General features: G+C 33.6%; 1 protein-coding gene across 2 annotated transcripts in view; it reads right to left on the reverse strand.

The window, feature by feature from the left end:
• BIRC6 (baculoviral IAP repeat containing 6) overlaps positions 1–17583 on the reverse strand; it is a 325846-nt gene that overhangs the window by 214148 nt on the left and 94115 nt on the right. The window contains exons 12-15 of one of the 2 annotated variants that reach the window (XM_044663691.1): positions 11453–11678; positions 9888–10048; positions 5589–5675; positions 4996–5127 (exon numbers count right to left, since the gene is read on the reverse strand). In XM_044663691.1, coding sequence (XP_044519626.1) covers positions 4996–5127; positions 5589–5675; positions 9888–10048; positions 11453–11678 — 606 coding nt within the window. Of the gene's footprint in view, positions 1–4995; positions 5128–5588; positions 5718–9887; positions 10049–11452; positions 11679–17583 lie in introns of both variants that reach the window. The other variant, XM_044663690.1, reaches the window with a different exon arrangement.

Raw genomic sequence — 17583 nt, forward strand, 5'->3', positions numbered from 1 at the left:
GTGTAAAAGAAAATAGTGCAATAAGAAGGAGTGGGTCTAGGGGAGGATACAAAAAATGTCAGTGAATACACAACTAACAATTGTAACTCTGAATGTGAACGGGATGAACTCACTCATAAAACGGAAGCAAATAGCAGAGTGGATCAGAAACCAAAATCCTACCATAGGTTGTCTACAAGAAACACATATGAGGCGGATAGACACACACAAGTTCAAGGTTAGGGGTATGAGCAAAATCTTTTGGGCATCAAATGAGAAAAAGAAGGCAGGAGTGGCTATCATGATCTCTGACAAAGCCAAAGTAAAAATAGATATGATTAAAAAAGACAGGGAAGGTCATTACATCCTGATTAAAGGCAGTATAAATAATGAGGAAATAACACTGCTCAATATGTATGCACCAAGTGGCATAGCACCCAAATTCATAAAGGAGAAACTGGCAGAGCTCAAGAAGGAAATAGATAGGAAAACCATAATAGTGGGAGATCTAAATATTCCTCTTTCAGATCTAGATAAATCAAACCAAAAAATAAATAAGAAAGAGGTAAGAGAGATGAATGAAGTCCTAGAAAAATTAGATTTAATTGATATGTGGAGAAAAATAAATAGGGACAAAAAGGAATACACCTTCTTTTCAGCTGCACATGGTACATTTACAAAGATTGACCATGTAATAGGGCATAGACTCATGGCAAACAAATGCAAAAGAGCAGATATAATAAATGTAACCTTCTCAGATCACAATGCGATAAAAATAATAATCAGTAAGGGCACCTGGACAGGCAAGTCAAAAACCAATTGGAAATTAAATAATATGATTCTTCAAAACCAAATTGTCAAAGAAGAAATCATAGAAACAATCAACAATTTCATTGAAGAGAATGACAATGATGAGACATCCTACCAAACTCTGTGGGATGCAGCCAAGGCAGTACTCAGGGGGAAATTTATATCCTTGAGTGCATATATTAACAAATTAAGGAGGGCAGAGATTAATGAATTGGGCATGCAACTCAAAAAATTAGCGAGCAAATAAAAAACCCCCAGATGAAAACTAAATTAGCAATACTAAAAATTAAGGGAGAAACTAATAAAATCGAAAGTACTAGTCAATCTAATAAGAAAAAGGAAAGAAGAAAACCAAATTGACAGTATTAGAGATGAAAAGGGAGACCTCACCTATAATGAAGGGGAAATTAAGGCAATCAATAAGAACTATTTTGCCCAATTATATGGCAACAAATATAACAATTTAGGAGATATGGATGAATATTTAAAAAATATAAACTGCCTAGATTAACAGCAGAAGAAATAGAATACCTAAATAATCCCATATCAGAAATAGAAATTGAACAAGCCATTAAAGAACTCCCTAAGAAAAAATCGCCAGGGCCTGATGGATTCACAAGTGAATTCTATCAGAAATTCAAAGAGCAACTAATCCCAATACTATACAAATTATTTGATATGATAAGCAAAGAAGGAGTCCTACCAAATTCATTTTATGACACAAATATGGTACTGATTCCAAAGCCAGGTAGAACAAAAACAGAGAAAGAAAACTATAGACCAATCTCCCTAATGAACATAGATGCAAAAATCTTAAATAGAATATTAGCAAAGAGACTCCAGCAAGTAATTAAGAAGGTCATCCACCATTATCAGGTGGGATTTATACCAGGAATGCAAGGATGGTTCAACATTAGGAAAACCATCCACATAATTGACCATATCAACAGTCTAACAAACAAAAATCACATGATTATCTCAATAGATGCTGAAAAAGCCTTTGACAAAATACAGCATCCATTCCTATTGAAAACATTGAAAAGCATAGGAATAGAAGGACCCTTCCTAAAAATAATAAACAATATATACCTAAAACCATCAACAAGCATTATATGCAATGGGGATAAATTAGAAACCTTCCCAATAAGATCAGGAGTGAAACAAGGATGCCCATTATCACCTCTATTATTCAACATAGTACTAGAAACACTAGCAATAGCAATTAGAGAAGAAAAAGAAATTGAAGGTATCAAAATAGGCAATGAGGAGACTAAGCTATCACTCTTTGCAGATGATATGATGGTATACTTAAAAAATCCTAGAGAATCAACTAAGAGGCTGGTAGAAATAATCAACAACTTTAGCAAAGTGGCAGGATACAAAATAAATGCACATAAATCATCAGCATTTCTATACATCTCCAACACATTAGAGCAGCAAGAGGTAGAAAGAGAAACACCATTTAAAATTACCCTAGACAATATAAAATACTTGGGAATCAATCTAACAAAACAAACACAGCTATTATACGAAAACAACTACAAAACACTTTCCAAACAAATAAAACTGGACCTCAACATTTGGAAAGCCATTAACTGTTCATGGGTAGGACGAGCTAACATAATAAAAATGAACATACTACCCAAATTAATTTACCTATTTAGTGCCATACCTATCAAATTACCAAAAAACTTCTTTACTGAATTAGGAAAAACTATAACAAATTTCATTTGGAATAACAAAAGATCAAGAATATCAAAGGAAATAATGAAAAAAAATGTGAAGGAAGGGGGCCTAGCAGTACCAGATATCAAACTATATTATAAAGCAGCAGTCATTAAATCAATATGGTACTGGCTAAGAGATAGAAGGGAGGATCAGTGGAATAGACTTGGGGTTAATGATGTCAGCAAGACAGTGTATGATAAACCCAAAGAGCCCAACTTTTCGGACATGAATCCACTATTTGACAAAAACTGCTGGGAAATTTGGAAAACAATATGGGAGAGATTAGGTTTAGATCAACATCTCACACCCTACACCAAGGTAAATTCAGAATGGGTGAATGACTTGAATATAAAGAGGGAAACTATAAATAAGTTAAATGAACACAGAATAGTATACTTGTCAGATCTCTGGGAAAGGAAAGATTTTAAAACCAAGCAAGAGTTAGAGAAAATTACAAAATGTAAATTTAATGGTTTTGATTATATTAAGCTAAAAAGCTTTTGTACAAACAAAAACAATGTAGTCAAAATCAGGAGGGAAACAACAAATTGGGAAAAAATCTTTATAACGAAAAACTCTGACAGGGGTCTAATTACTCAAATATACAAGGAGTTAAAGCAAATGTATAAAAAATCAAGCCATCCCCCAATTGATAAATGGGCAAGAGACATGAATAGGCAATTTTCAGGTAAAGAAATCAAAAGTATCAATAAGCACATGAGAAAGTGTTCCAAATCTCTAATAATTAGAGAAATGCAAATCAAAACAACTCTGAGGTATCACCTCACACCTAGCAGATTGGCTAAAATGAAAGAAGGGGAGAGTAATGAATGTTGGAGGGGATGTGGCAAAATCGGGACATTGATGCATTGCTGGTGGAGTTGTGAAATTTGGAACTATGCCCAAAGGGCTATAAAAGACTGCCTGCCCTTTGATCCAGCCATACCATTGCTGGGTTTGTACCCCAAAGAGATCATAGATAAACAGACTTGTACAAATATTTATAGCTGTGCTTTTTGTGGTGGCAAAAAACTGGAAAATGAGGGGATGTCCTTCAATTGGGGAATGGCTGAACAAATTGTGGTATATGCGGGTGATGGAATACTATTGTGCTAAAAGGAATAATAAACTGGAGGAATTCCATGCAAATTGGAGAGACCTCCAGGAACTGATGCAGAGCGAAAGGAGCAGAGCCAGAAGAACATTGTACACAGAGACTGACATACTGTGGTAAAATCAAATGTAATGGGCTCCTGTACCAGCAGCACTGCAATGACACAGGACAGCTCTGAGGGATTTATGGTAAAGATGGTACCCACATTCAGAGGAAGGACTGCAGGAGAGGAAACATATAAGATAAACAATTGCTTGAATGCATGGACTGAGGTGGACATGAATGGGAAATAGACCCTGAACAAGGACACTTGTTACAAACATTGGAAATGTGCGTTGGCCATGGGTGGGGGGAGAGCGGGGGGAGGGGGGGTGAAGGGGAAAGTAGGGGCATAAAGTATGTAAACAGATTTAAAACGAATATTAATAAATGTCTTAAAAAAAAAAAAAAGCTATCTACTTCCCATTTGACAAGTTCCCACTCAATAAGACTCCAGACTATATTTCCAATTAAATCTCATCACCAAACTGCTCATTCAGTCCCATTACTGGCCATTCATCATACTCATCCCATTGTTGTTTTACTATACTTTTACTCAATCTTTCCCCAATGTCTAGAACCAATTGCTTCTTATCTCTGTTGAAATTCCACCCAAATTTGAATTCAGGTACTATATACTCAAAAAAACCTTACATGAGCACATATCTACTCAATACAACAATGAAAAATCATATCCTTCCCTCTAAATTTCCAAAATGCTTTCACTCTCAGCATTTCACATTCCACTTTGTTATGTTTTTTTCTATACATAATACTATTTTTGTTAGCATTTAAGTTCCTTGAAAAAAGGAATAATCTCTAATGTTTCTATCTCCCTCTGTAACAAGAATAGTCTTACATGTAGTAAATATCAAATTGCATGTTAAAAAAAAAATATACTGTGATTGTTTCCAAAAGAATCAGAATTAAACTAGAATATAACTAGATGACATTCTTTTTTCCCCTTCTTATTTATTTATATAATGAGTTGGTTTAGGGTGTTTTCCCATAATTACATGATTCTTTCCCTCTCCTTCTACCTCCCTCCTCCCATAGTCAACAAGCAATTTCAACTGGGTTTTACATGTTAGATGACATTCTTTTACTCTCACAAATGTCTAATTTTGCTAGTGCAATGTTTACAATTAAAAGTTGTTTTGTAAAAGTAAAAAACAAGAAATCTTTCAAAGCATTGAGTAGATAAATTTTTAAAGGATGGAAACAAAAGTAACAAAGTAAAAAGGTGTGCATTATCTGTTATCTACCACAAAAAAGTAATTTTCCAAACATGAAGATAATATAATACACTTAAGATTATAATTTACCTTTAACAAGCTTAGGACTTGTTAATGTCAGCATCCCAGCATGTCCTGACAAATCAAGGCCACTAGCCAGCCACACCGGCCCACATAAAATATCTTCTTTATGATCTTCTAAAAAAGGACATAATCTAAGACCTTAAATGAGAAGGTATTTTTTCTTTTAAATATTGGCTGAAATAACAGGATAATGAACAGAATGTAACAATACTTGTGTTTTACCTATAACATGTCTACTTAAAAATAATCCAATGTAAAATATTATGAATTATAATATTGACAATTAAAGGCCCTACCAACGAGTGAGAAATCACTTAGATCATAAAATCCACTGAGCAACTAATTTCCACTGAAAAGTTAATTAATATTTCAACATATGTTTGTGAAGAGTTCTAAAGCATTGTAACAATGCTAATCTACCAGTTCTCTAAAAAAATAAGGTGCAAGTTAAAGCCTGTCATAGAAAATTTATAATTTTTTAAATTTCATTTTAAAACTCTACACATGAAATAGATTATTATTCTTTGAAAATACTTGAAACATGCTATATTTTTAATTCTCACTACTTTTTTGCACAAAAACTATCAAATTCAACTCACATTGTGATTCTTCAACATCCATGTGCTGCATTTCTTCATTCAGTTCAAGAAGAGGTTTCCCATTTTGCTCCACTTCAATATTAAGAGCTGGAGATAAAGGAAAGGTGATCTGCCTATCTACTGCTGTTTCTAGAGGATAGAAATATAATCAGACTTAATTTTTAACCAAAATGCCTTTAATTTCAAAATGTTATGTTCAGTTGGAATTGTCAAAACTTCTATATCTCTATAAATCAGGAAACACTATATCTGCTTTCATATACCATAAAAAACAAACTGATGATTTTACAGGGTATTACTTGGACCTAAATATGGTATCTAGCTCACAGCATACTAAGCAGAAGGCTTCTTTAAACAAACTTCATTAGTAGACTCCATTTACCATCACCCAACAAATATCACCTGTTCATCAAACCTTCTCTGCTTGGGAAGCCTCCCACAAGATGAATTTTCATCCCCTTACCGCACCGCAAAAAAAAAAAAAAAAAAAAAAAAAAAAAAATTGTTCATTTTTTACAGAAACAATGGAAGTCGGTAGTGAGCTTTTCCTCCAGTTCAAAACTATATGATATTATCCTCCATTCTCTCAATTTTTATTTCAGATTTGATAAAGAACCTTTATCCTCAAGATTATACCCTCTACATGAATCCTTCCAGTCTCATCCAGCAGATTTTCCCAACAACCTTTATTCACAGCCAACAATTCAATCATCAGCCTCTACTTTACTACTGTCTCTATCCCCTGTGCCTATAAACATTTCTAGGCCTCCATCATCTTTTTTTTTTTTTAATATTTATTTTAAACCCTTAACTTCTGTGTATTGACTCATAGGTGGAAGAGTGGTAAGGGTAGGCAATGGGGGTCAAGTGAAATGCCCAGGGTCACACAGCTGGGAAGTGTCTGAGGCCAGATTTGAACCTAGGACCTCCCATCTCTAGGCCTGGCTCTCAATCCACTAAGCTACCCAGCTGCCCCCAGCCTCCATCATCTTTAAGGAATCTCACTTGACCCAACTATATATGCCCTCACATTATGATACCATACTGTTTATTGCTTCCAAAATAGCCCCAAGAAAAATATTCTTGCAACCTCCCTTTCTTCTCATTTTAATCACTTCTACCACCTCTAATAGCTGTCTTCTGTTTTTGTGACTAAACTTTAACCATTACTTTCAAAGTTATAAATAAGAAGCCACTGAAATTTGCTGAGCAAGTGAGTGACAGTGGTCAAACCTGTGCTTTGCAGATACCAATTAATGGCTCCGTGAGAGACTGGAGGCAGGAGCCCAAATGAAAAAACTATTGCATTTTAAGACATATTGAGTGCTTACTATATGCCAGGCACCAAATTCCTAAGCTAGAGATACAGAAAAAAGTAAACAAATTACCCATTTCTCCCTTTTCTCAGGAAACTCAGTATTCTGAGGAAAATAAGACAAAAGCAACTAAATACAAACAAGATATATTCAGGATAAATTGGAGAAAATCTTAGAGAAAAGACAGTAATATTAAAAAGTACAGGGAAAAATCTAGCAGAAAAATAATCTGATGGGATGGCCTTTACTGAGTTTTCTTTCTTCTTAATCTCTCTACAACAGGTAAGTGTTGTGACTCTTTTTCCTACTCCTTTTTTCTTTGCCCTCCCCAATTTCTCCACCTACTTGTCTAGCACTAAATTTTCTGCTGAAATATTATCTAAATCATGTCCTTGAAATCCTGGTATCCCACCTCAAGGCAATTCTTTCTATTCTTTCTCAATACTCTATACCAGCAATTCCCAAAAGTGGATGCCACTGCTCCCTGGTGGGTGCTGCAGCGATCCAGGGGAGCGTTGATGGCCAGGTCACAGATGCATTTGGGGTTGGTGAATAACTGTAAGGGGGCAGTGATAGTATGTGACAGGGGGCACTAAGTAATATTTTTTCTAGAAAGGGGGCGGTAGGCCAAAAAATTTGGGAACCACTGGTCTATACCATAATCAGTTGGTATGGTTTCTACTTTGATGTTTACGATGATGACTCCCAGATTTATCTATCCAGCCCTAATCTAACTTCTGAGTTCCAATTGTGTATTGCCTATCAGGTCATTTGAAATGGATGTCCCATACGTCCCTCAAACTCAACAAATACAAAACAAAATTCATCTGTACCTCCAATTGATAACCCTTCTAAACTTTAATTTTGATAAAGGCACCCACTGCCCTTTCAGTTACATAAATTCACAAACTGATTCCTCACTATCACATAAAAATGAACAAGACTTGTAAATTCTTCCTCAGTATCTCCATACCCCCATCCCTCACATAACACAGCCACCATCACAGTTCAGCCCTTCATCACTTCTTGCCTGTATTATTGCAATAGTTTCCAAAAAGGTTTTATTGACTATCTCAACTTGCTAATCTATTTTACAACCAGCTATCAAAATGATGTTCCTAAAATACAGGTCTGATCATATCATATCCCTACTCAGTAAAGTTCAATCCTCTTATTCCTAAGATAAACTATGAACTCCTTTGGATGGTATTTTAAAGTGTGTCACCAACTAGTTCCAACTAATAGCTTATTTGACACTTCAAGCAACTTAAAATGGATTTGTTTTTCTTCACAAGTGACATTCTATTTCCTTGTCAATACCTTTGTCATGGCTGTGTATATCCCTAGAATGCAATCCATCTCCCTTCAGCCATACAAGGTACTTAGTTTCTCTTTAAAAGTTCTGATGATATGCCACCTTCTAAAGGAAACCTTGCCTGACCAACCTAGATGGCAATATTACTCCCAATCAGAAATCACCTTATATTTATAATATGTATATATAATCTCCTTGAAGGTAAGACCAATTCATTATTAACTCTGTATTCACAAGGCCTGGTATAATATGTTGCACACAGCAAGGCACTTGATAAGAGCTTGATGTTTGGTTGATGGACTGTTTTGTTTAAACTAATATTTTCAAGGAAGTAACCTGTAACACTAGGCAGGTCATCCACATACAAGAAAATTTCTATTTGCAAAAATATAATGTACAGATTAAGTAATTCCTACATATTCTGCACAAATCCATTCCTAAACTTCACCCATACTGTCTGAATAGTGAGTGCTCTTACTCTAAAATTACCTTATATTTAACCAGGACATACATTTATATTTAGTCCTTTATATATTACTATATTTTTATATGTGCTATCTTCCACATTAGAATGTAAAACTCAATGCTAACAGAAAACATTTTGTTCTTAATCTTTATAAAGAATAATTATTTTTCTAACCTTATAGGAACACAAGCATAATAATTATGAGTTCATTAATTAATTATTAGGATATTTTTTTTAATTTCCATTTTAAAAAGAACAGGTTGATATTAAAAAATGAAGTCACTGGGCAATTCAATTCAAGTAATAAGAATAAAATCTGTTTGGAAAGAGATCTAGTGCTACTTTCAAAAGAATTTCAAAACTGTCAAACTGTTTTTTCATTGTAATATTAATAACTAAAATTAATAACTAAGTTTTGCAAAGGGCTTTCCTCATAACAATCTTAGGAAGTATGTAACACAATTATTAAATCTATCTGATAAGAAGAAATTATGAGAACTACCATAATCACAATCATATTCCTAGTGCCACAAGTCAGTCAAAATCATCCTTTGATGACTCAAGTTTAGTATTCTATTTACTAGGCCAAAAAGAACTAGTTTTGTATTATATCTTAAGTTTTATTTTATTATTATTTTTTTCTTCTTAAACCTTTACCTTCTGTCCTAGACACAACTCCTCTAAGACAGAAGGGCAAGAATTAGGGAAAGAGGGTTAAGATGATTTGCCTAGTTATACAGTTATATAGGTCATACAAGTTAAGATGTGCCTGAGGTCAAATTTTAACTCTGGTCTTCCAAACTCCAGACTTTTCACTCTATCCACCGTGACACCTTCCTGACCCTATGTCTTAGTTTTAAAAGTACTATCCTTATAACAACTACATGAGAAAGGAAGTCTAGGTATTATACATATTTTATAAAAAAACAAATAAGACTCAGGAATTTGGAACTTAAAAGGACAAATTTCCAGTAATTATTTGTGCATGTTTCAAATTATGAACTAAAACATATCAACAATAAAGCCAAAATAATTCCTAAGCTACAAAGTATATTTTAGAAAGAGAACTGGGAAAAGGAATTAAACTGTGGTTAAATATTTTTTAAATTCCTTTAAATCAGTATTCACTCTAATCCCCACCCCACCCCCAAAAATTAGAATATAAAATTTCCTTCAGTATATAAATTTTGTTCCTTTCTTACCATTGACTTTTCCTAAGCCTGGAGCTTTGTTTTTCAGTAAAGTAACTTGTATCTGTGGTATGTTGGTGATATTTGAATTCAAAACAAATTTAAAGTCCACATGTCCAACCATACAAGCTTTAGGCAACACAAGTTCAAATACATGTTCATCCCAGCTGTTGCTGTAAAATAACGAAAAAAAGATAAATATACACAACAACTAGAAATTTTGATCCAGCCGTGTCTTTACCCTATCAATTTTATTTTAAACTTCTGAATGTCCCACATTTCTCTAAGTGTATCATTCAGTTTCCTTAGGTAGTGGTGGACTAATAGAATTAGTAGATGACGTTGGTCGACTTAAATTTTAAAGGGTGATTTAACTCAAAAGCAGAAGAAAAAGATAAATATGAACATAAATATTTACAGCAGTCTTTTTTGTTATAATGAAGGGACACTACGAAGCTGCTCAATTTACTAGAGAATAGCTGAGCAAATTATGAAATATGAATGAAATTGAATGTTATTGCTACATAAGAAATTATGAAAGAGACAATCAATATTCTTGAAAAGTTGGAGCTGATATTCAATGAAGTAAGTAAAACCCTAGGAACAATGCATACAATGCCAATGTTAAAAAAGAAAAACAACTTTGAAGGACTTAAGAAAGCACAATGTAATAAGCATTTGCAATTAATAGTACCAATGACAACAAACTTCCTAAGAAAGAGATAAAGACTGAAACAGACATTTTTCAAGATGAATCACAGACAAACAGGGTAGCTTTGAAAATTCCATCCTGGACTAGAAAAACAACTCTGAATCAGAGAGTCAGTTTTGAGGATAGCTATGTGATCCAGTAGATAGAAAACCAGGCCTGAAGATGGGAGGACCTGGGTTTAAATCTGGCCTCAGATAATCCTAGCTGTGTGACCCTGGGAAAGTCACTTAACCCCCCCCCCCAATTGCCTAACCCTTACTATTCTTCTGCCTTGGAACCAAAACACACTATTTATTCTAAGACAGAAGATAAGGGTTAAAAAAAACAAAATTCTATATCATAAACAATCCCTCCTATTCAACAATGAACACAAAAAAGTTCACATCATTTGCTATTTTTCAGTTTCAGAATTTAATAATAGGAAAAAATTACTTCAAACATTCATTTGTTAGAATTTTATCACTTATGAAAATCCAAGGTACAGTGAAAGCTAACTCCAACTTCATGTTATAAGGCTTATAACCCAAGGATATACTAATTTTCAAGTTTGGTGACACTATAAAATATATACAATACAGAATTGAAAAAGATAAGAGTAGTGCACAAAATCATAGCTTTCATCTACAGTGCTTTAAGGTTTACAAAATTCTTTGATTGCAACAACCCTATAAGGTGGGTAGTCCAAAAAAAGCATTATTCCTACTTCAAAATAAGATTAATCTGAGTGACTTATCCACAATCACATTAGCTACAAAGAATCTGAAAACAAATCTTCTAACTCCAAAGCCATACAAAAGTTAAATAGCATTGGCATAGAACTTGAGTATTTTGTATAACAAATATTAGTATTCTAAAAATACTTTACCTATCAGATTGTAATTTCCAAGTTCGAGTGTGCTGAGCTGCATCTCCATGATGTTGCTGATGCAAATGCTGAGGATGCCGTCGTTGTTGCTGTTCCTGCTGAACTTCCACCCAGCATGGAGGAACAGTGGCTGAAAATCGTGGGGTTAAGGTCTCAAAGCGGGTTAGTTCCACTAATGATGTCATAGTTTCAAGAGAAAATGGCTGGTCCACCAAAAGATCAACTCCTTAATATAGGTTGACAATAAATATGAAAAGAGGATAAAAAAATTTACTAATGCATATTCATGTCTATCTTATCATAATACTTATCAACTTACCAAGACAAGTTGGTAAAAATGTGTTTAGGCAGTCTAGAAACAATGCTAAAACAAAAAGAATTCTCAAGGAGTTTATGTTCTATTAAAAAGAATGGTATACGTTTGAATAATTTCATAAAACAATCACTAATTAAGATAAAGTTATTTAATAGCAGGTTATGTTATACATAATCATATAAGGTTGTCTCTTTTGATCTAAATAGATTCAATTAAAACTATTAGTAAGTATAAATATCCCCCCAAATGAAAATAAATTAATTCACTCTTTTAAATTCTTATAGTATTCTTTTTTATATTCTAATTGGAAGTTAACATTCTATCTTCAATTACAGTATCTGTTCATCTTTCCTCACCTACAAGGCTTATGAACTCCTAAGGCAATAGTCACTATCTCTCCTCATTCATTTTTTATAACACAAATGAATATGGCATAGTGCTTCACAGATACTAGATAGCAAATAAAAATATATATTGAAAGAATGGATGACCAGCATCAAAATAATATGAAATGTTGGGATCAACTTCTATCACTTGTTAGTGGCTTACTGTTTCACCCATAGAAGAATAGAAAGTAGAGCTGTTAATAATGTGAAATGACAGACACTATAAAAGTCATATCTGGTTTGCGAAGAGCCTGCTCTTCGCTTGGTTGGGTCTCTGGAGGTGGGATGGCATGGCAAAAATGGATTGAAACGAGCCAGAGTGCAAGTGGAATTGCAGAGGCTGTTCCCTCTAGTGCCATCTACTGATTTTTATTTTTATACCCTTTTTTGTCTTTATGATCTCATACAGGTTTTGATTTTCCCATACATTCAAAATCACATATTAACTTTTGAAACATCATATGATTGGCATATACTAATTATCTTACTGTGGTTAAACAAAGGAGCAAGCTTGTCAAGAATTATTCATTACGGCATGGCTTAGTTGGAACTTATTATTTTCAGCCATCCGTAAGGTACAAGAACATCAGTTCCTAGCTAAGCATAATAGTTAATTCTATTATAACTAATTAAATCATGCATATAGTTATGTTATACTATTCATTCCCATCATCAATCAAGGAGATAGTTATGGTAGTTGATTACATCTAATAAGATACAATAATATCAGTCTGGTCCAAATTTTGTTCTCATGCTGTTCTTTCTGCTATAGGGTTAATAAGAATGCAGTTCTGGTAGGGTGATTCTGTGCTAATTTATCATTCCCTTATTTTCCTTGTGTTTCACTGTTTCTTTGGTCTGTGGGAGTTTGGGAACAAACTCAGGTCAGGTATTTTCTTGCTGGGAACTTTAGAAACTTACATTAACTCACTAACTGCTGGGTTTTTGTTGGGCTAATTCCAGGGGAAATTTCTATACTCTGGGAGTTTATTTAGGAATTTATTTTGGGATAGTGGGTAGTCTGTGACTGTGATTATTCTTGCCATGAACCTGTATTGTTTTTCTGTGTCTCCTTGGAGCCGAATAAAGATATTAATTACAATAGTTACAATGCAAGTGAATGTCACTGTAAAAAGAATCATATAGGGGAAACTGAGTGTGGAATTTCCGTCCTCCTGACAACCTGCCATTCTGGATTGTCAGAGCTTGTGAGCAGCCTTGCTAAACATCACAGCCTCAATGGTTTCCAGCACAGGTTGAAAATTATTTTTTGGACCATCCCAGAAGAAAATACTTTCTTTTAAAAAGTCACATAATGGCATTAGAAAAATATTTGATCAATCACATAGTGTGATAGGGATGTGATTAGGGTACTGATTTTAAAGAATCACTCTACTTCAAATATGAATAACATGGAAATATGTTTTGAATAATGATACATGTATAACACAGTGGAACTGCTTGTCGGCTTTGGGAGGGGGCAGGAGAGACTGGGAAGGGGAGGGATCAAGAATCATGTAACCATAGAAAAATATTCTAAATAAAAATTAAAAAAATAAAAAGTCACATTTATTATCTAAGCTCCTGATTTAGCATCTAATACCTACAATAGTTGTATTTTTTTCATCTTTACATGCCATATTTATCTCCCTAAAATTAAAAGTATCTGAAGGCAAAAACTAAGTGCCCAGTATAGTTCAAAAAGCATTTGTTTATTGACTTGTTCTTGATTCACTGCTTGTGCCCCTTAATCCAATTCCCTCCCCTTTCCTTGAGGGGCTTACATCTTCGATTCATCCCTTTCTACTGGTCCCTTCCCTGAAAAGTCAAAAATATTTCCTGATTTTTGCCTATCTTAAAAAATTTATTTTAAACTTGCATGTGACCATACCTGCTATGTCTTCAAACTATCATACCTCTTCTTTTTATGGATAAATTCCTTAAAAAAAGAAATCTATATTCCTTTTGTCTAGTTCTTCATCTCCTATTAATTTCACTATCCCATTGCACTCTCAACCAACCACTATCCAAAAATTGTCCTCCCCAATATAACCAATGTCCAATTAAGTGATTAATTAAATGGCCAATAGCCATATCTTATTCCTTATCTTTCATGACCTCTCTATAGCTTTTGCTAGCCAAAGAATGTAACTTCCTTGAATTCAGGTATAGTTGTTCTTTTTCTTATATTTCTAGAACTCTGCCTTTCACCTAGTAGAGGATTAATGAATAAATGAATCATAGAATCACAGAATTTTAATTGGTAGGGCCACCTAATACAAGAAAAAGAAAAAAAAAAAAAAAAAAAAGAATACCTACTATAACACACCTAACAAGTAGGCCTCCAGCCTTTGCCTCCAAAGAGGACAAACCCAATACCTCAGAAGACAACTCATAGTACTTCTGGACACCTCTCATTATTAGAAAGTTTTTCCTGATAGCAAGTCTAATTTGCTTTCTTTTGTCTCTTCAATTCATTGCTCTTCATTCTACCCGTTAGAGTCAAAAAGAACAAATTCAATCCCTCATTGATGAAATGAACTGACATTGAATATAAATACAAATTAAGATCTAGGTATTTGCATGTAAAGAAATAATGAAGTCATCTAATGAAGACATAACTTAGGATAAATAGTGAAGTTTTGCAATTTCCTCATTCTAGCTCCTGCTTCACTAACTCATTTAAGGAAATTATCACATAACATTTACAATCAAGCTAAATAGTACTTCTCTGTTTTAAACTTTTCCCCTGACAGTTAATAAGATAGTATGGATTTTTAAAGATTTCTCTACTATCTTACAAAAATAAATACAGATTCTACTGCCAAGTGAAAATAGACAGAGAAAACATTCATAAATATCAATTAAGTTAGGTACCATGGAAAATAGTTAATATAGAAAAAGTGGCAGTCCAAAGGATTAACAATTTACAAACTATCTAGGAAATAAGAATAAAAAACTATAATTCCAGAGAGTCAAATACAAATAGACAAAATAGTTTTAATTAATATAAACTCGACTAGACAATATGACATGGTAACTGACCTGAGCAGGGTAGGATAGAATTCATGAGACCACTATAGTTATAGAAGGAATGACATACCTTATTCTAAAGGCACAGAATCAATAAACAAAGGAATTCATATTTTATAATAGGAACATATACTCTGATGAGGAAATCTCTAAAGTGGAATACAGAGAAAGGATGGTAAAGATCACCTAAGAATAAAATAACACAATGTAGGGGGTACCTGGTTTAAGAAGTACACTACAAAGCCCACAGCAAACATATCACAATATGAAGTAGAATTATGTATGCTATTCTCTTGGAACAATTTGTGAATATTTTCTTTTTCTGATCAGTTCTTGACTTACTGATAGATTCTTCATGAAGTGAAAAAAAAAAAAAAGAAGAAGAACCACCACTATTCTGGACCTGGCTAATACCAATAAATTATTAAAATACTGAAGCAAAAATAATAGGTTATTCAAGGGAATGAATAACTTCTCCATCTTATTACCGTCATATGAGAATAGAAAAGGCTCATTTCATCTGCCATACACACTAGATTTTGGTTTTGAAAAAATGGATAAGACCCCTTGAAAATTCTCTAATGAATATGAATCAAAGAAGAATACAAAATTATAAAGATGTAACTCTGAAAACGAATCCTGATAAGGAAGAAAAGAAAAAGCCATCTAAAGAGTTACAAGAGTATCAAACTTTCCACGTTATATTTTTCAAAACATGAAGAAAAGATAAAAATAAGAGTAGGTAACAGAAGATACAGACAAAAGAGGTTATTTGATAGTATCAATTTATCAGGAATTCTAGAATTTACAAATAATCTCAGGCTAGAAATAAATGCTAATGAACTGAAAGGACCAAAATAGGTATTTATTTTGGCTGTATAAAGGGGAAAAAAATTTAAAAATTAAAATTAAAAAAGACAAGTGTTCAGACAGATTAAGTAGTGGCAATGTACATTAAAGAGAGAATTACTCGATTGTTTTTTGGTCCCTGTTTTTTCCCTACCAAAGAAAGTAATCTGTGAACTAGGAAGAATAGATCGATAATCAATACATGGGGAATGAAATCCCCAAATTAAGGAAAAACTTACTGCTACTTTTCATTACTAAGTTACTCAAGTCATACTTGATCAACTACATTCCTTAGGCAAATGTAATTGCTATACCATTACTAATCTACAATGACTGACTTGCCATGGAGGTGTCAAACAGAACTTAACCATGAAATCTACAAAATATAGGCCAGTGAGTCAAATATCAATTTCTGGCCAAAATTCTGGAAAATATTCTTAAAGGCCTGACATAAGCTTTTATAAATGAAAATTATGTTCACTAAGCAACAATATAGCTTCATGAAGAACAGGTCATTTCAAACTAATCCTATTTGCTTTTTTTTTGACAGGGAAGACTGGTAAATTTGAGAATGCTTTTGACAAAATCCTTCATGCCATCATTGCTTCATAGAGATGTGGATTTAGACTGGCAGAAGGATCAAATCCAAAGAGTAGTCATTAAGGGTTAAAGTGAACTTGGAATGATTTAAAGAGTCAAGAGGAAATAGCTTTGGCTCTGTCCAGTTCAATATTCACAAGGACAATATTATAATTGGCTTGCTTAGAATATCTGAGACAGCATTTTCCATTAGGGTCCACATATGACAAGAAATCCAAGCCCCCAATGGGATCCCTGAAGAGGATCTGGAGTGATATATACAAAAAAATTACAAAAGACAAAAGGGCATGGATGAACTATAATCTTATAGTGGTGGGAGTATTTATATCAATGAGATCACAGATATACTGAAGTGTTTTAACTAAATGCAAAGCTGAGATAGTGAACGAATTAGGTTACAAAGCCAGAATCCAAGAAATCTTCATGAAAACAGATTACAAAAATCTACAATGAAATTTAGCAGCTAGGAAATACAAAGTTCTACACTGGCATTCAGTGAATCAACTACCCAACTACAGAATGTTAGGAAAGACTAGAAAAAAGCTGCGGTGGAAAGACTTTTAGTTCAATGTGTCATTACATAATTTATAAAAGAAAATATGCTCTTAAATCAATAGTCAAAATGCCATACTTAAATGAAGAAGATTATACTCCTATAATCAGAACACTTCAGGAATATTGTTTTCAGTTCCACAGATCAGACCTTTGGAAAGACACTGACAAACTGAAACACATCCAGAGAAGCAGAAACAAGATGTAGAAAAGAAATACCAATAAATTACGGATAATTCCCCAGACTGAGAGAGGCAAAGACTGAGGAGTAGAGAGCAAAGGATAGCTATTTTTTAATGCTCTCTTAAAATTGTTCTCCCAGTCAGAACAATGAGTAGAAAATGTAAAATAAGATTTAGGAATAACATAAGAAAAATTTTCCAATCAATAAGAAC

Source organism: Gracilinanus agilis, chromosome 2, assembly GCF_016433145.1.
Source record: "Gracilinanus agilis isolate LMUSP501 chromosome 2, AgileGrace, whole genome shotgun sequence".
NCBI classification, from domain to species: Eukaryota; Metazoa; Chordata; class Mammalia; order Didelphimorphia; family Didelphidae; genus Gracilinanus; species Gracilinanus agilis.